At 43.9% G+C, this 18,077-nt stretch overlaps 1 protein-coding gene across 1 annotated transcript; it reads left to right on the top strand.

The window, feature by feature from the left end:
• The first annotated feature begins 399 nt into the window (after nt 1–399).
• LOC124665388 lies at nt 400–17,437 on the top strand. The gene is made up of 4 exons (XM_047202802.1): nt 400–1,699; nt 16,343–16,420; nt 17,111–17,194; nt 17,373–17,437. Exons 1-4 carry the CDS (start codon nt 400–402, stop codon nt 17,435–17,437), a joined length of 1,527 nt encoding a protein of 508 aa, XP_047058758.1.
• Nucleotides 17,438–18,077: the final 640 nt, after the last annotated feature.

The following is an 18,077-nucleotide window of genomic DNA, read 5'->3' as shown; positions in this document are numbered from 1 at the left end:
TGTTTTGGTACCCAACAAAGTTGCTCTGTCGTGCATCAAAGTTATTGTTTAAAAAAAATTGTCAAAACATATGAAAATGTGGTATAGTTTCGAAGCTCTCATCGTGGGAATTCTAGAAGTGAAAACGGATTGTAATTTCGCCGCACGATTTAAAAGTTACAACTTTTTGAAAAACAACACGTACAGCTAGCCTACCATTTCATGGAGCTGTCGCGTAGTGCATCCGCCCAGAACTTTGATTTGGCACGTGCCCGCTGGAAAGAATTTAGGAAAAGAAAACCTTGTTTCAAATATCCGTGATAAAACATAGCTCTTTCCGATTCCAATCCATCTGCAGAGCCTGAATCGGATCTGTTCACGTATATTAAGGGAGTATATACTATATAATCTACTTGATCGATGTCGCACCGCAAGTCCCTCGTGATGAAAGCAATTTTGACCTGCTTCGGGGGCCAAACTCGACGACGGCGGCCTTGCTCGAGTCAGGGTCGCCATCAGGTGGTAGGAGATGCGGCGCGTCGGGTCGCACGGTGGGCTCGCAGTCACTGGCCACGGAACGTAGCACCACCACAGGCAGCGACCAAACAGCTAGCCGGCGCCACCGACCAACGGGACTGGTCGCGGCTGCCAGAGGACCTGCTGCTGACGGCCATGGCATCGATGGAGGTCCTTGATGTCCTCAACTCCGGCGACGTCTGCTCCTCCTGGCGCGCTGCGTGCGCCCAGTTCTGTCGCCTCCACCTCCCCGCCAAGCCTAACCCACCGCCCTGCCTGCTGCACGCCCGTGCTGCCGACGGTGCCGCCGCGATCTACTCTCCATCAACCGGCGCCACCATCCCCTGCCGCGGCGGCGGTTTTGCCGTTGCCGGCTCGGCGCACGGGTGGGTGTTCGCCGTCGACAATGCGACAGCGAACCCCTTCCTCTTCAACCCTCTCACGGGCGCCCGGACCGCGCTCCCGCCCCTCGCCACCCTCGAGCGCGTCAAGGGCACCACCCTCACTGCCGACGGCACTGTCGTGTATGACATCGACCATTGGCATCCGACGAGCGCCGCCACCGCTGCGATGGGCGTGGAGCCTGTGACTGCAAGGAGGGCGCAAGACTGGATGTTTCGTCGCGCCGCCATCTCCGCCGCCGGCGTTGTCCTCCTTGTGCACATGCCACACGGCGAGGCATCGTACGCGAGGCCGGGAGACGAGCGCTGGACCTCACTCTCATCCGTCCTGGCATCCTTCATGGCTTGCCCCATCATCGGCGTCGTCCACAACAACAACAACGGCCTTTTCTATCTGATGTGCCAAGGCGGCACCATCTTCTCCGTAGACCTCGCTGGACCGGTGCCGGCGGGGCGAACCATCTCGTACCTGATGAGGGAGTTGCGCCCTAGCTATAGAAACTCCTACTACGTCGTCTTCCGCGGCGACGAGCTCCTGGTGGTGACGAGAAACCTCTCGCTGTCGAGGCCTCGCGCGGGGGAGAAGGACGTGTCCACGACGGACATAGTGATCGAGAAGATCACTTTTGAGCTGCCAGCTCTGGTCAGGTTGCCTGGCGTCGGGGACGACTACGCCTTGTTCCTTGGCAACAACGAGCCGATGTGCCTTCCGGTCAAGGACTATCCCATGTTGCGGCCCAACTGCGCCTATCTCGCCGACGACAGTGAGCAGCACTTCCCGCCTATCACGCGCCAAGACGTCGGTATATGGGATTTCAGTAGCGGGAGAATGCACAAGTTCGGTAGCCAACTGCTGCAGCCTTGGCTGGATGAGCGACCTCCTATTTGGATCACCCCTCTCTTTACTAGCTACCTACCTACTCCTCAGTTCTAGCTTTGTCCAGATCATCGAACTAGTTGAAGTTTGAGCAACTTTATACAAGTATCAACATCTACACAACACCAGTCGATCAGTTTTATTAAATTCATCAGTGTGTAGAACTTGGTGGTCAAACTTTGTTTGACTTGGAATAAAGATAGAACATTGGTTATTAAACGGAGAGTGTCACTTCCGGAGTTTTCTGGTTAACAAAGATAGAACAAGTATACTTTTTTTCCCTCCACACCCCACTGGATCGCCCTTTTAAGTTTCAACTGAATGACAGAAAATAATAAAAAAATTAAAAATCTCGAGATGTCCATGTGATATGTCGTCTAGTTAACAAAAAATGGATTTCTACTCTTTTTTTTTACAAAATTGCGTCATGTATTGGTAAAACGGCTTTTCTCGGTTGCAAACAACATCAGAAAAAAATGTATAATATATCAAAATGATCGTGGGAAAAAAATACATGCACAGTGCGTGTAGATACGGATGTACCTAGTATCTAGATACAGATGTACCTAGTTGCATCTGTTGACTAGGTACATCCGTATCTAGATAAAATGGAGTCAATTAAATTAAATTGGAGGGAGTATTTTTTTGTTCAATATAGATAAGAACTCACCCAAACTGGTAATAAAATGTTTTTAAAAGATTTCTTAAAAAGTTTCACACAAATGTGACTTTTGTAGGTTAAATTTGAATTATTTTTATGTAAACTTGAAAGTGATTGTTTTTTTTGCGAAACACACTACAGATGAGACGCTCACAAATACGTACATACACTCGCCCCTATGAACACACGCACACCCTACCCCTATGAGCACCTCTGAGAGTCTGGGTCATAGAAACTGATTCGACGGGTCTTGAGATTGATGAAGCCATCACAAACGCTTCGCTATCGACGAAAACGTCGCCTCCCGAGTCAAAAATATTTCTCCTTTATGAGACACCAAAGTGTCAAACCTGTGGTTTGAACTCTAGCGAGTTCGGGTGCCATTGCCCTCTAACCACCCAACCATAGGTCGGTTGTCAACTTGAAAATGATTGTAGGATGTGTAACTTATTGTTAAAAGGGTTAACTAGATAAATGACACTCTACTTTATATGATTTTGGGTACATTTATAAATGGTGAGACTCTTTTTGATACGGAGTAAGAAAATTGTCAGGCATTCGTATAGTATATTTTGTCCAAGACGTAATTGCCCTGGCTTCATATCTTCCTGCCTTTCCTAGACACACCGCAACCACGAAGAATGGGCGCCACCACCAGAGGGTTGTTAATTTTATTTTATAGCTTTTTGATCATTAACTTTATGCAACTCCGGATGTTCCGGATGTTCTTGTGCTACTGCTATAGCTTTTTGACCATTAATTTTAAGCAACTCGCTCCATCTATTTTCACCATGATGGCTTCCAACCTTTTGCATTGCAAGATTTGATGTCACGCGCGACTATAAAAGGAGACCGGGGCACACCACGCAAAGCAGTTTTTTGGCTGCTCCTGTTTGCTCCGTTTGCTTCTCCTTTTGTCTAGTTTTTCCATTCAATGCGAACAAGCGAAACCCTGTTCACGGAAACTCTCCACCACCGTCACGCCATCGTGCTGCTGGACTAGATCCCATCTATCACATCTCCCCGCTTGCTGGAACAAGGAGGAGGTGCCTTCATCAAGCTGTACGTGTGACCAGGTACGGAGGTGCTGCCCGATTGCAGCGTCGGAGGGATCGTCATCGCGATCTTGAGATCGGCAAGTGAACGACTACATCAACTATGAAATCTGTTCTCGTTTTCGCTTAGCGATCTACAAGGGTACGTAGATCCAATCCATCTTGTTGCTTTAATCTAGTAGATTAGATTTTGCCGTTTTTCCTAGATTGGATCTTGGTTTTGTTTGTTTGCGGTAGAAGTTTTTTTCTATGCTACAAACCCATCATCCTACACATGTGCATCGTCGTAACAACCGAGATATGGAGACATTTTTGCAGTCCCATCTTCCCATACCTGAATATTTGCAGTCCCTCTCGAGGTAGCACCAACGGATGTGGTCGACTCCTGGCCGGAGGAGCTACTGTACCGGCGGCACGAGTACTAGAACGCCTCGCCCCTCCTCCAGCTGCTCTGCAAAGAAACCATTTTTCAGTCAAGAAAACGGAATCAGGGGAAAAAGGGATTATCATTAGGGTTTGGATACCATACCTGCACGGACGGCCTGCACCACCTCGCCGGCGTGAAAGCACAAGTCAGCCGCGGGCGAGACGCGGGCAGCAGGTTCGACGGGGCGCTGTGCGCCGTCCTACTAGCGCACAAGCGCGCCGGCGAACGAGACGCCGCGACGCAGAGCGGTTCATGGGGGCGCCGCCTCTCTCCTTGGCGAGTCCATGGCGACGGAGGTCGATCTTTTGCGGTGGGGCTCGGTAGCGGCTGGATCTCGGCCGGATGGAGAAGGGGGCGGTGGCAGGCGACGGGGAAGACCGGCGGCGGCGGCGGCGGCGGCGGCGTTCGATCTGGATTTGGTTGGGTAGGAGAAATGTGGGGATCGCGGGAGCCGAATGGAACAAGGGTTTGGGCCACTAGCCCGCCCTATTGGACGACTCCTTCTCCGCTCAAAACGGCCCAAAAACCAAATAAATTCGTTTCGCGCGTGAGACCAAATACTACGCGGGAAGCGCTACTACCGACTTGATTGAGCCTGTCCGACACACTGCATGCATTGATAGGCACGTTCTCTACAAGTACATTCATATATGTTGTGTACATCTTTCTCTATCTTTGATAAAAGAAAATGTGTACATGTCTCTTACCGAGCTCGGCAAACTAGAGCAAAGAAATTTTGAAGTAAGCTTCATTAGATGTAGATATCACGGGGTTGTGTAATTATCGCCCGAATGGAATCACGGTGTCAACATCGATCTTGTCGTGTGACGGTTTGATCCTATGCGTCGCTTGGTTTGCCGGAACGGGGTGCGGCGTTGGTTGTATGAATGATATATATATGATGTTCCCAAAAATCTCGGTGACACAAAGTCCACTAGCTAAGATTGCAACACGACTAGCAACTGTTAATAAAATCTAATTATTTAACCGAAAAGTGTGTAATAGACATTATCTTTTCACCTCATGGTATGTTTAAAATTCTCATTCATTAGGGCATCCTCTTTAGATTATAAGCATAATGTTTAAATGTGTACTACATTAGGAAAACATTATGCTTTTAATCCAAAAAGTTGGAGATCCCCATCTCATGCTCACCCTCCAACCTCATGCTCACCCTCGCAACCTCACCCGCACTCCCTCTCTCCGCTCCACCGCGCCTCCTCTCGCCTCGTCGTTGCGCTCCCTTCGCCTTGCCACCATGCTACCCTAGCTCACCGTGCCACCAGTGCGCGCCCTCCATCTTCCATCAAAATGGATGGTCTTAAAATGGATGGTCTTATTGGCAGAAGCCAACGAAGAATCGGCTGGACCCGATGTCAACAAGGCCTGATCTAGTGGCTGCAAGGTCGGCCGCCCAGTAGGCACGACCTTGCGAGCATGTGTGTATCCACACGTGTTGCCTTAGCCTACCACTGGCAATCACCGCCGCTAACGCGCTCTCCCCGACGGCCATGCTCCCTCGTCGTCATCGCGAAAGACGGTAATGGATAAAACATGAAGACACATAAGGTTTCATATTGGTCCTTCTCGGCTTATGCATATGTTCTTACAGGTCCATCAGTTTTTTTGGGTGCTTCTTGATTGTGTTCCTCTTTCATGTGTGTAATTAAGGCATTGGCAAAGCGGTTCAAGGTGACGGAGACGGGGAAGATCATGCGGCGGTGTGTCGGGAAGCAACATATTCTTAGCAAAAAGAACACCAAGAGCAGGGAGAGAATTTCCAAGATGGTATGAAAACACATTTTCACTTCGCTCATATTGTTTTCTTTAGCTAGCATGTCTATCTGTTATGAAATTGGAGAGTGTTCGTGTGATTTGGACCCCTAATGCTTAGATTATATGGCAATGCAGATTTTTGATGTGAGCTCAGTTTCCTTCCCATGTTGTTACCTTTTTTTGTTTTCTTCACGTTCGTCATAGCCATAGACTGCACCAAAATTTACACTTTCCTACGTCGATGTGGTAGTCATGTCATAGTTGTAACAAATATTATGTCGGGAAGTGTGTGCACGCATTTACGCCGATAAGTTGCTTGAATTTTTAATAAATCTAAGTCACCTATAGTTGCCTGATCATGCCTGGATATAAGTATTATCACATGCAATGATGTATCATTTGACTATTGGTTTGGAACTAAGCATAATCTGAACCGAGTTCAATGGAGTACATGTTCTATTTTTGGATATTCTTGCATTTTTCTTTTGCTATAAGTTGGGCAAATAAGTTGATGAAAGACACCATGTTTGAAGTTGCCAAGGCCCTTGTTTTGAGTTGCACGGCTACTCCATTCTTAAATATCCTACGAATTATGTCATTCGAAAGTTTATTAGGTTCTTATCTTAATTAGTAGAAGCTGAGCAAACAACTTATTAGACTGTCCATGTAATGATGTAAGCGCTAATTTACCACATGATATTAGTTAGTTTATGCTAAAGGTTTGACTTCTCCCATTACCGGAATTGTATTACCACATATTGCTTGATCAACTTGTGTGCATCTACACAAAGATAAACTATTTCCAATGCCTGTGTATACTTCTGTTGTTATTGGATGTGAGTTGTTGATGTGTGTGATTTACTACAAGACAAATCTGAATTTATGTACCCTCGCCGCCGGCGCCCTGAATCTCTCTCCTTCCACTGGTCATGTAGATTTGCTGCAGCGAGATCTGCTCGCTTGTGGTGCTGCAAAAGCAGAGCACAAGGGAATCCGGTGCGCGATGACACTGCTACATCCTTAGCATTTTTTACCACTAGCTCCAAGCAAATATTGGAATATATGTGATCTTTGTTTTATATTATCCATATAAATATTGGATTTCTTCTTGCATTGTCTTCTCATGTTAAACCCCTTCATGGTGATTGCAAGGTACATACTTTGTTTTCGTGTTTGTTTGTCTTGTCAAGTGCTAGTTTGACTCATCAAGTGCAACTTGTACTACGGTTTTCATCCATTCATGTTTTAACATTAATTAGAATTACAATGAACTCTCGAATTATTCAAGTCTCATCAACTGGATTTGCATTTTGATTTGTTCTCTGTCTTGTGTAGGAGTACCTGATGTTGATCTAGAGGGCGTAGGAGAAAGATGTCGTTGCACTAGGTTCATCCATCGATAGCACAGAGGGGCGGATGCACATTAGGAACACGAGGCACAAAGAAGGGCTGACTAGAGGAGGAGTTGGCCAGAGGCGCCAAGTCAATCTTGACATGAGGAGGAGCTAGCATAGAGCTTGCTCGGAGCAGAGGCTCCTCCCCTGGTCAAGTCTAGGACATGCTAGAGATCTGGCTAGAAGCTAGCTGGAGATCTGACTAGAAGGGAGTGAACCGGTCAAAAGTGATCGATATGGGACATACGAGAAAGATCTATGATATGCAAGGGAGATGGGCGAGATGCGAGCTAGGCGTAGTGGTTCGTTTTTAATTGAGAAGGGTTAACTTGTAAACTGACATTGTATTAAGGTTCTGACACTTTTTTAAAAATTGGATCTAAGGGAGTAGTACCTAGAAAAACACCTTCTCTCGAGCTACACATGACTTGGTTTGTAGACAAAATATTTTATGGGGCCATGTGCATGCATGTGCATGGGTCGAGCACTTCAACCAATCCACCATTCCTAGTGCAATGACCAATGTTCCATGGACCATACTTGGTGTAGATTCCACATGCCCGGGAAAAGCTTCATCGACCGTCACCTGCACGATAGTCTCATGCAACGGCCTTGGCAAGACCAATAACTAGGAGGCTACCACATCGAGCTTGCCAAGAGGCCCACGGGCTAGTACCATTATCTGATACCTCGTGAGTGATGTTAGTTCATTGTGCAATCCAATCCAAGTCCATCGAGCTAATAACTAATCAGGACATCTATATCCATCCTTTCGGTTTATTAGCATTGCGTGGATTTTAGGGTGTAAAATTCGACCAACTTAATATGACTTATATACTACTAAAATTATATATCATTACTAGAAAATTTAGTCATATTAAGTTAGGCATTGTTTTCGTAACATCGACGCGTTGAAATAAAATAAAGAGAAGAAACAATACGACAAAGTATAAAATGGATGTGTATGCTCGTGGAGTAGAAGGTATAATAGGAACCACTATGTTGCAAACATAAGAGAAGAGATGGATGCGTAAGCACTCCCCCCCCCCACAGTGGGAAAATTTTGGAGAGAATTCCTTATATGACACTAGTCTTAAATTTGATGCCTTATATGACACTATCAACTTTTTGCTTCCTTCTATGGCCACTTGTGTAAAATTTATGCCTCATATGACACTACCGTCGGTTCCGTTAATTTGTTCCGTCACTTTTTGCCCAGCTGGACCAAAATACCCCCGTTTCTTATTTTTCCATTCCACTCAATCGTGCACGCCCGAGGCTGATGTCACTTGTTGAGATTTGTTCAATCGATTCTATATATATATATATATATATATATATATATATATATATATATATAAACTGTGTGCAGGGGATATGGCATCAAAATACAGGGGAGGTTTTGCCGATTTTTTGAATTATCGTTTCAGTTATAATTAGTTTATTTATATAGTTAAACAACTGTTTCTCTTATTGTCACATGATTTTTTGTCAAACATTGCACCAGGGGCAGAACTGACTTTGTATGTGGAAAGTTGACACCGTTAGCTCAAAAAATACACTAGAGTGTCATATGAGGGATAAATTTTACACAAGTGGTCATAGAAGGAAGCAAAAAGTTGAAAGTGTCACATAAGGCATCATATTTTAGAACTAGTGTCATATAAGGAATTCTCTCAAAATTTTGCCGCCGACGGGAGAGACCCGGCCGACGTCACCGCCCATGCTTTGCCCCGCGATTAAGGAATCGGCATATGATGATATGTACATATTGTAGGAATATTGGATGGATTAACAACCTCCCGGACTATAGAACCAAACCGGTACGCAGCGGAACAACCGAGGAGGCGGCGCAAGAAGCTACAAAACCCATCTAGGGTTCCGTCCTCCTCGCTGGCGATACCGCTGGTCCGCTCCACCTCCGGTGGCCTTGGGGCCTTGGAGGTGTGGTGGATCACGGTCTCTCGTCAGCGGGGAGTTTTCGTTCTTAATTTAGTTTGCTTTTGAGTCTCTTTTTTGGGATGGTGAGGCGGCGGCTACATCCTGAAGTCAGAATAATGTCCTCCCCGCCCTATCCTCGCTCCGATGGTGCATGTAGCGCTGACGGAGGGCGCGTGGAATTGTGTGCCCGTTGGATCTCTTGTGATCCGGTTGGTTTTCGTGTTAGTTGGTGTGGTTTCATGTCAGTCTCTTCCGATCTATGGTTGCCATCATTGGCGATGGTTACTGCTCTGGTGTGCTGGTTCTTTGGGACCTTAGCACGACGACTTCCCGTCTGTCTACTACAACAAGCTCTACTAAGACAAGCTTTGCCTGACTCCGGCGATGGAGGGGCGAGGACAGCGGCGTGCCTTCGGCTCGTGCTAGTGACTGTAGTCATCTCTAGGTGGTCCGAGTACCAATTTGTATTTTTTTTACTTTTTGGGCTATTTGTACTATTGTTGATGATTATTAATAGATCGGTTGTTTTCTCGCAAAAAAAAACCTCCTGGACTCACAAGCATACAAATCAAGTCTTGTGGCGGGAAACAGTATTGGCGAATTGCTTTCGTCGCACACCTCCGTTTTTTTGGAAGTATAGCTAGGCAAAATAATTTAGAGCTCAGGGCGGAACGGCATCTTCCTTTGGCCTAAACAGAATATTCGGGATGATTTTGGGTATACAGTAATAATTAATGATGATCGTTCCTTTGTATACCATCTCCTTCAAACCTGGAGGGAGGTGCAACGATTCGATTCAGCAAATAACCAGTTTGCTTAAAAATCGCGTGGAATCCTCCATTATTTTAGGTGCTAGAGTAGTTATTATTGGTGGGATAACCAATGTCGAGCGAAAATCAAGTCGCCAACAACGGAAGAGTCTAATCACACCCCAGAAACTAGCGGGACAATTAATCAGCATGCCATTAATAATTGCTAAATACTAAATCGGAACGTTCCAGCCAATCACAAGACAGAATTTGCCTCACCTGGATCGACTAATCTCACCCGTTCAGTAAAAACGAACGCCTGCCAATAATAAAGAGAAAACGAAAATCACGCGGCCCCCCAGATTTGAAGAAGATGGTGTACAAGGAACGGATCATTATTGTAAACGAAAAATTCATGAAAAATATAATCTGCAACTTATTTTTCCTGCAGGCCTCTGTTTCTAACAAATTGTTATAGCACGGAAAATAATTGAGCCGGGCAGAGCGGCATCATTTTTAGCCTAAACAGAATTTTCGGAATGGTTGGGTAATTAATCAGTGTCGACGATTCCTTCCTTCCGCTAATTATCCGCCTGCTTAAAAATCGCGAGGAATCATCCACAATTTTAGGAATCATCCACAATGTTTGGGAGACAAAGAATAGTTTCCCAATGGCGTGCCATATATAAATATATAATCACTTTTTCATGGATAGTCAAATGATAATAATCACGAAACAAGAAAATCACGCCGTATATCTCTACCTCCTCAGTACAGTAGAATATATCTCGCCAACCAACCACCGCCCCGTCGCTGCCGGCACGCGCCCTCCGCCTCCGCCGCCGCCGCCGCCGCCTCCTCTCCCCCAACCACCGGCACCTCTTCCTCTCCGCCAGCCCCTTCTCCCCACCTCTCCTCGGCGCTCGGATCAGATCGATGGTGGTCGCCGTCTCCCTTGTCCCCTGCACCAGCTCAACCGGTCACCGGCGGCTTACCCCACCGCCCCATCCTCGCAGACGAAAGAGGACGCGCCGCGCAGCAGCCACCACGACGGCGCGACTGGCCTGCTCGTCGACGCCGCGTGCGTCGATTCGGCGGCGCGCGCGGCTCCGTCGATCACGCCGGTCTGCGTCGTGCTGCACGCAGCCGCGGGGGCGCCGGCGACCGGGAGGTCGAGCTGCTCGTCCCGGAGACGCGCGCCTTCCAGGGGCTTGTCGGCAGCGGCTTCAAAGGTAGCTGCTTCTATATCTCTCTCTCCGTCCTTGCTTCCGTTGATGTATGTATAATGTTCTGACGCGCTTCATTTTAGGTTGCAGGAGTTGTGCCTTAGGCCTGCAAGTGGCATGGGCTGCCCACGGCACGCCCGCACCGCCGAGATGCATCGGCACATTATTTGCAAACAAATTATTTCTACTCTTGCTCACTGCATGATTTAATTACAAGGAATGGTCTGGACTTGTTTAAATTTACCAATGATCTACTGCCAGTTTCATTATCCAAACTGCACTTGTTTGAATTACTGAAATTTTCTCAATGAACTGGACTAGGTTGCATTACTGGAACTGAACTGACTTGATCATCAATTAGTTAATTGCCGAAATATAGAGTGCATCTACACAAAGATAAACTGTTGCTGCATGTCTATTGTAATTCTCAGTTAGTGTGCTTTATCAATACTGTCTGTAAACTACTTCTTCAAAGTACCAGAAGTGTGTTCACTATACTGGTTAGTTTCTTCTTTAAATGCTGACATTACATGCTGCCGTAGTTTCTTCACCTTTTTTACTTCTAATGAAAAGCTCAGTTTCTATGATCCAATGTTGTAATTAAATCAATCCTGCAACCTCCCAGTTGAAAATTAATGCAGCAAGGAATTTCAGTTGTATCACTAAACTTGGTTAATAGAGATTCTTGATAAATGTCACACTTCATCAATGACGCCTTACGCTGAGCACAATTTCGAGTTCATTACCCTTCACTATTATCAGGAACTTTAGCATATGACAGTCCCAGGTTCGGAGTTGCGGTTTGACAATTTTGTTTTCTTTGCGGAGGAGAAGAACTGATGCTGCTGAAGGGCGAGAGGAGATGTGCTGCTGATGGCAGGTGACGTGCTATTGCAAATCTTGAGGGAGATTTCCTCTCCATCCTTGCTTCGGTAGAACAGCTGATTTGACTATTAGGAGAAGATTTCATACTAGTACATTATCTGATTCGAGTTTATTTGTGCGCCAAGGGGTTCGCCATGGCCCACAACGGCAGCCTAGAGCGCATCCGAGAATGAGTAGTACTACGTGATCTACAAGGTTAGCTTGCCATCTTGATTCGATTCGGTGTGGTTCGATTTGTTGATGTGAGGGTAACGTCCTGATGCGCTTCTGTTTGGGTGATTGCAGGAGCTGCCGGTGCTGATTGTGGATCGCCCGCTTGCCCAGCAACATGTTCGAGTGGTGTAGTAGGTAGTTTCCACTAATCCCATCTGCGTATTTTGTATTTACCATCATTCTCTTTAAATGGAACTACACTGTGTTGCGGGAGTGGTTTTTGTGATTGCTCGGCTGGTATTGTGCTAATCGTTGATTGATATGGTATGCGTATGGATATGAAGTTTTAGCACATGGTTGTTCTTTGATTTAGTCATCACATGCTTAACTTTGCCCATTTTTAGCATAGGAATATAATGTTTGAACTGCTTATTGAACCTGCTTAATGCATCTGTATGGCTACTTATTGCTAATAATTCGATTCCTTGCCTAAGGAATTAGATTAAAACATTCTATATCTATCATCATTTATTTATGGGGGAAGGACCGATAAAAACAAGTGCTACACCTGTCTCTGGTAGAAGCATTATAGAACATAAGGTCTCCGATAACGCATATTTAGTTGATGCACCTGTATGTGTTCTGAGATGGCATCACTTATGTTTTAGTTATCCTTGATTTATTCTTGGAAATTCCATGGACTTGTGTGCGAAGAGATCTGATTTCTCATAGCTCTGTTGGTGAGATAAGCGATTGATTTTGATCTGTATGTTACGATTCCGATGATAGCCTTTTTATTTAGGGAGAAATAGCTCTTATTTGTTGTGATTCTAGTTTTGGTTGGGGAGAATAGCTTTGTTCGGTTCTGATGATGGCATGAATAATAAGAAGAGAATACTACTATGTTTGATCTGTTTTTCACTTTAGTTGTAGAGTTGTCAAGAAGATAGGCTACAGTATCCATGGTCATTTTTTCCACTTTAGATCTTTTTCTAGTCACTCCCGAATATTGCCAATTATCCTTATGGATCATGCTTATTTCGAAAGAATGACGTGCTTTATTTGTTTCCTCAGTAGGTTGTCCTTATGTTATATACAAATAACGGGACTACACTATTGTCTCTTGGGCTGCAATGGTGTGGAAATGACGGTGCGATGGCGGGAATCCCGAGTGGCAAGGTAGGTCGAAGACTTCTACTTATTTGGAAATCGGTTGCAATCCTTTTTTATGTACCTTCGAATCATCTCTACTATCTTGTTAATCTACCGCAGTTTACGCAAGGTGAGTTGCCAATTTCCTGTTTGTTTATGTTCGGTGTGGTTCGGTTCCATTGATATTACAATGTCCATATGAACCACGGTTGGGTTGCGGAGGCTGCCGGTCTCGATTGTGGCTCGCCCACTTGCCTAGCGACATGTTGTAGTGGCGTAGGTAGTTTCCATTGCTTGATTACCCCATATGTGGGATTTAGTGTCCCTTAGTTTTCTAATATTCTGTGTTTGGGAGTGACTATTGTGATTGGTGATCTGGTATTGTGCTAACCGTTAGTGGAAGTGTTATGCAGTAATTAGCTCCTCTGTTTTCTCATTGATTCAGTATAATGCATACATGGTTTGATGTGTTCAGGAATCTTTTTCTTTCTTCTTCGTATGTAATTCTCTTTGTTCAAATTATTGGAACCCCGTCATGTAATATTTGCTAAAGTTTGCTTCTTTTTTCCTGTTGTGGAAATGTTTACACTAATGTTCGAGTGATAAGGTCCTGTTTTGGGAGAATAGCTCCATTATTTTACATTTTCCCTACTTCTGGTTAAGAAAATAGCATCTGAACAAAATTTGGCTGCTAAATGTAGTAGATTATAAATATATTGATGTTTGATTCCAACATGAAAGAATGTTCTCAATGCCAATCTTGTTCTCACTTTTCATTTATGCTTCCCAATTTGATCCCGGTTTGATCTAGTCTTTTGTTACTTGGTTCTTTTTACCAGGAATTAACATATGTTTATCTCTTGTGCAGTTGTGCTATTCCTGGGAGCTGTCACAGGCTGCCTAATCATCCTAGCGACAGATAGCGGTGTCGACTTCATGTGTTTGGGTGAGTTTTTGTTTCTCCCTTCGCTGCTCTACATGGCCATGAGGCATGGTTACCTCCACATCCTCAGATGCTATGTTGATGGTCATGAGCTGTTTCTATTTGGGCAAACATACTTGCTCCTGTCTTTTATATGTCAAGGGGCCAGAAACCCCAATTTCTTATGTTTTTTTGGTTGTTGATGGATGCTATGTGATGTAGCGATGTGTTGTTTCATTCCCTGTTTTGGTACAAGTGCCGTGAACGACTTTGCTCCTAGTGACAGTCCTGGATGTTTCAGGTTGCTGCAATGTCGTGCCTGAACATAGTTTGGTATCTAGTTGTGTGTGCTGTGTAGTGTTTTTTTACGTTGAGATCCGTCTGCTCTAGCAAGTTGTTGGCCATTTCTTTGGTGAAATTTGATGCAGTAGTAGCGATCTATTCCCTTTAGTGATCTATGCTCGTGCCAAAACGGTTCAGCCATTTAACTCTACTTATCTGAATATTTGGTGTGATCTATTCATTCGTTCAAATTTATTAGCTGCCCTCTTATGTTGGTTACAAATTTATTCCCTTTGACAAAATTCAAATCTTTTGAATTACCGGATACTAGTAGCGCTGCATTTATAGGCAGCAGTAGCACTACATGTACCAATTTGTACATATTACTACTACCATGACAAGACAGTAACATCTTATTGCTTTTCTCTCTTTCCTGGAAGTTAACTTGTGTCTTTCCTCAGGTGATTCTTAGTAACTATTTGGCTTCAAGAATACCAAGCAAGCGGAACTATTCAAATGACCTCTTTTTTGTTACCTAGATTTAGGTAAGATGTCGGGTTTCTCTTCTTTTTCCTCTATGAGCTTTGTGACATTGTGGCTGTATTGGCATGTAGGCCTAGTTGTTAGAAGTTCTTGTGCTAGTATTTATGGTAAGTCAGCGTGAATGATTGATTTTATGTTAGAGGTTCTTAATTGTATTCCATTCTTCTTGTTCAGATTATTTGAAACTGGTCATGTGAAGTTGTTTGTACAGATGTTTGACACTTTACATTACATATTGCACTACTCTTAGATGGTAGTAGAGATTAATTAGCCACATGTAGATGTGGACTGAGTCTGATGATGAACTAATTCATCTGTAGATGGATTTGATAAGGGTTTGCTTTGTTCGGTTCGGATGATGGCACTGAATAATAAGAAGAGAATAATATTACACTTGATTTAGTTTTTACTCTTGTTGTTGAGTTGTCAAGTCGGATTTTCACTTTATTTGCAGCTAGAGCTCTTTCTAGCCAGTCTCAAATATTGCCAATTATCCTTAGAAATCATGCTTATTTGTTTCCTCAATAGACTATCCTTATATTATATACAAATCGGGATTGCACTTTTGTCTCTTGGCTGCAATGGTGTGGAAATGACAGTGAAGTGACAGGAATCCCAGTGGCAATAAAGATTTTTTACTCATTTGGACTTCAGTTGTAATCCTTTAATACTTACCTTCTGAATCATTAATACTATCTCATTAATCTACTGCAGTTGTTTCGCCTCAAGGGCGCCTCGTAGTGCCTCCGGATGGAGTAGCACGTGATCTCCAAGGTCGCCTTCCAATTTCCTGTTCGTTCTCGTTTGGTGTTGTTTGGTTCCACCGATATGGAATGTCCCGATGCACCACGGTTGGGTTGCGAGAGCCACCGGTGCCTGATTGCGGCTCGCCCGCTTGCCTAGCAACATTTTGGAGTGGCGTAGGTACTTTCCGCCGCTTGATTCCACTCGTATATTTAGGATTTAGTGTCAGTTAGTTTGATGGAAAATATTCTGTGTTTGGCAGTGAGTATTGTGATTGATGATCTGGTATTGTGCTAACCGTTGATGGAGCTATTCTCTTTGTTCGAATTATTGGAACCCCGTCTTGTAATATTTGCGTGCTAAAGTTTGCTTCTTTTTTTCTATTGTTGAATTGTTTACAGTAATGTTTATTAATGTTGTTTTGATCAGGTCCTGTTTTGGGAGAATAGCTCCATTATTTTACATTGCTCTATTTTTGGTTAAAAAAATAGTGTAAGAACAAAATTTGGCTAGTAAATACAGTGTATCGTAAATATAAGAATGTTCTCAATGCCAATTATCCAGTTCTCCCTTTTGCTTTTAAGCTTCCTAGTTTGATCTAGTCTTTTATTATTTGGTTCTTTTTACCAGGAATTAACATATGCTTATCTCTTGTGTAGTTTGGCTATTCCTGGAAGCTGTCACAGGCTGCCTGATCATCCTAGCCATGGATAGCGGGCCTGACTCCATGTGTTTGGGTGAGTTTCTTGTTCACCCTTCTCTCCTCTACATGACCATGGGGGCATGGTTACCTGTGCATTCTCAGATATTATGTTGATGGTCATGAGTTGTTTCTATTTGGACAAATATACTTGCTCCTGTATTTTATATGTCAAGAGGCCAGAAACTCCAGTTTCTTAAGTTCTTTTTTGGTTCTTCCGCTGATGGATGTTACGGGATGTAGCGATGTGGTGTTTCATTTCCTGTTTTGGTACAAGTGTTGTGATGACTTTGCTCCTAGTGGCGTCCCAGAAGTTCCATATTGGTACAATGTCGTGCCTGTACGTAGTTTGGTATCTAGTTGTGTGTGTTGTGTAGTTTTTTTATGAGGTTGAGGTCCGTCTGGTCTAGCAAGTTGCTGGCATTTTTTGGGTGACATTTGATGCAATGGTAGCGATTTTCCTTTATATTGGTATTAGCCGCTTGCATCGATTCTCTGGATTCTCTGGTGACAGTGCTAATAGCATGTACATCTTGCTCTCGTTCATGTAACACCCTTATGGTTTACTATAGTATTTTTTCAAATGGGTGCACCTCTTTATGGATTCTAAATCTAAAGAGTTTTAACTATATGAAAAACATAATACTGCAGTAGTTTTTCGGGTGGTAAAACTTGCTGTTGTGTTGTTCCACTACTATATCTCTATTGCTATTGATGTTGTCTTCAGCTCTGATATTACCTGTGGTGTCTGCCTTCCACTGCAAATTTACAGTGGTTATGCAGACAATTACCAAGTTATTAGATGTTTCATGTGAGCTGTCTAGAGTCGGTGGTAGATCGTTGAATCGCAATTCTTCTGCAGAATATTGTATCAGTTAATCAAATCATATCGAATTTTAAGAGTTAAAATAATGTCATGCTTAGACTTGGAGATGACGGTTTTTTATCTGTTTACATATAACAATGGTTCTGATATCAATTGACTGCAGGTGGTGATATCTGCTGGGAATGTTTTGGGCGAAAACTTGACTCTCCTAGTAGGAACGGGCTCTAATGTTTTGATCACAGGTATCTTTCCAAATGATTGCCACTTAACTAGTGCAGTACTTACTGTAATAAACAACACAACAACAAGCTAGCACTTGATGACGAGACTATATATCTTGATGCGCAGTTTTCTTTCGCATCATAGTTTTTTGACACTGCAATTTGTCCCTCTCTGTAATGAGCTTCACATCCCTTGCTGTAATTCGTTTGGTTTTTTGCAATTCTGAAAATTGTATGCACATGTATGTCACTATGCATCTTGAGCTAGTCTAGTATTTAGTCCATGCATAGAGAGGGACAAATTGCTATCATGTTGGTACATAGATGCATGTACTTGAAGTGTTTCTTCCAAATCTGTTTATTTCTTTGCTAATTATGCTTTATTATAGCTGAAGGTTAAGTTTTGTTCCTGTTGGAGGATAATACGAAGGCATCAGCTGGAGCGTTGAGGCTGATGCATCACTTGACAAGGAAGAACACAGGGACAAGGATCCATCACCCTCAGGCAGCACCTAGCCTCCTTGATTATTATCTCCGTGATGTATATAGATGCAAAGCATTTGTTTTACTGTAATATCCGGCCGTCCTAGGTTGCATGAGTTGTGATGAATGCGCCTTTGGCTCTATTTTATTTGCTCTTTTGTAAA

This window comes from Lolium rigidum, chromosome 1, assembly GCF_022539505.1.
Source record: "Lolium rigidum isolate FL_2022 chromosome 1, APGP_CSIRO_Lrig_0.1, whole genome shotgun sequence".
Taxonomy (NCBI): Eukaryota; Viridiplantae; Streptophyta; class Magnoliopsida; order Poales; family Poaceae; genus Lolium; species Lolium rigidum.
Note: the sequence above shows the minus strand (reverse complement) of the source record. Positions and strands in the feature narration are given on the sequence as shown.

Excerpts from the sequence above, each read along its gene's own strand:
- LOC124665388 (XM_047202802.1), top strand. The coding sequence starts at position 400 with ATGTCGCACCGCAAGTCCCTCGTGATGAAAGCAATTTTGACCTGCTTC. Across the intron at positions 1,700-16,342 it reads TATCACGCGCCAAGACGTCG|TTTGGCTATTCCTGGAAGCT; the intron begins GTATATGGGATT and ends TCTCTTGTGTAG. Across the intron at positions 17,195-17,372 it reads CAAGTTATTAGATGTTTCAT|GTGGTGATATCTGCTGGGAA; the intron begins GTGAGCTGTCTA and ends AATTGACTGCAG.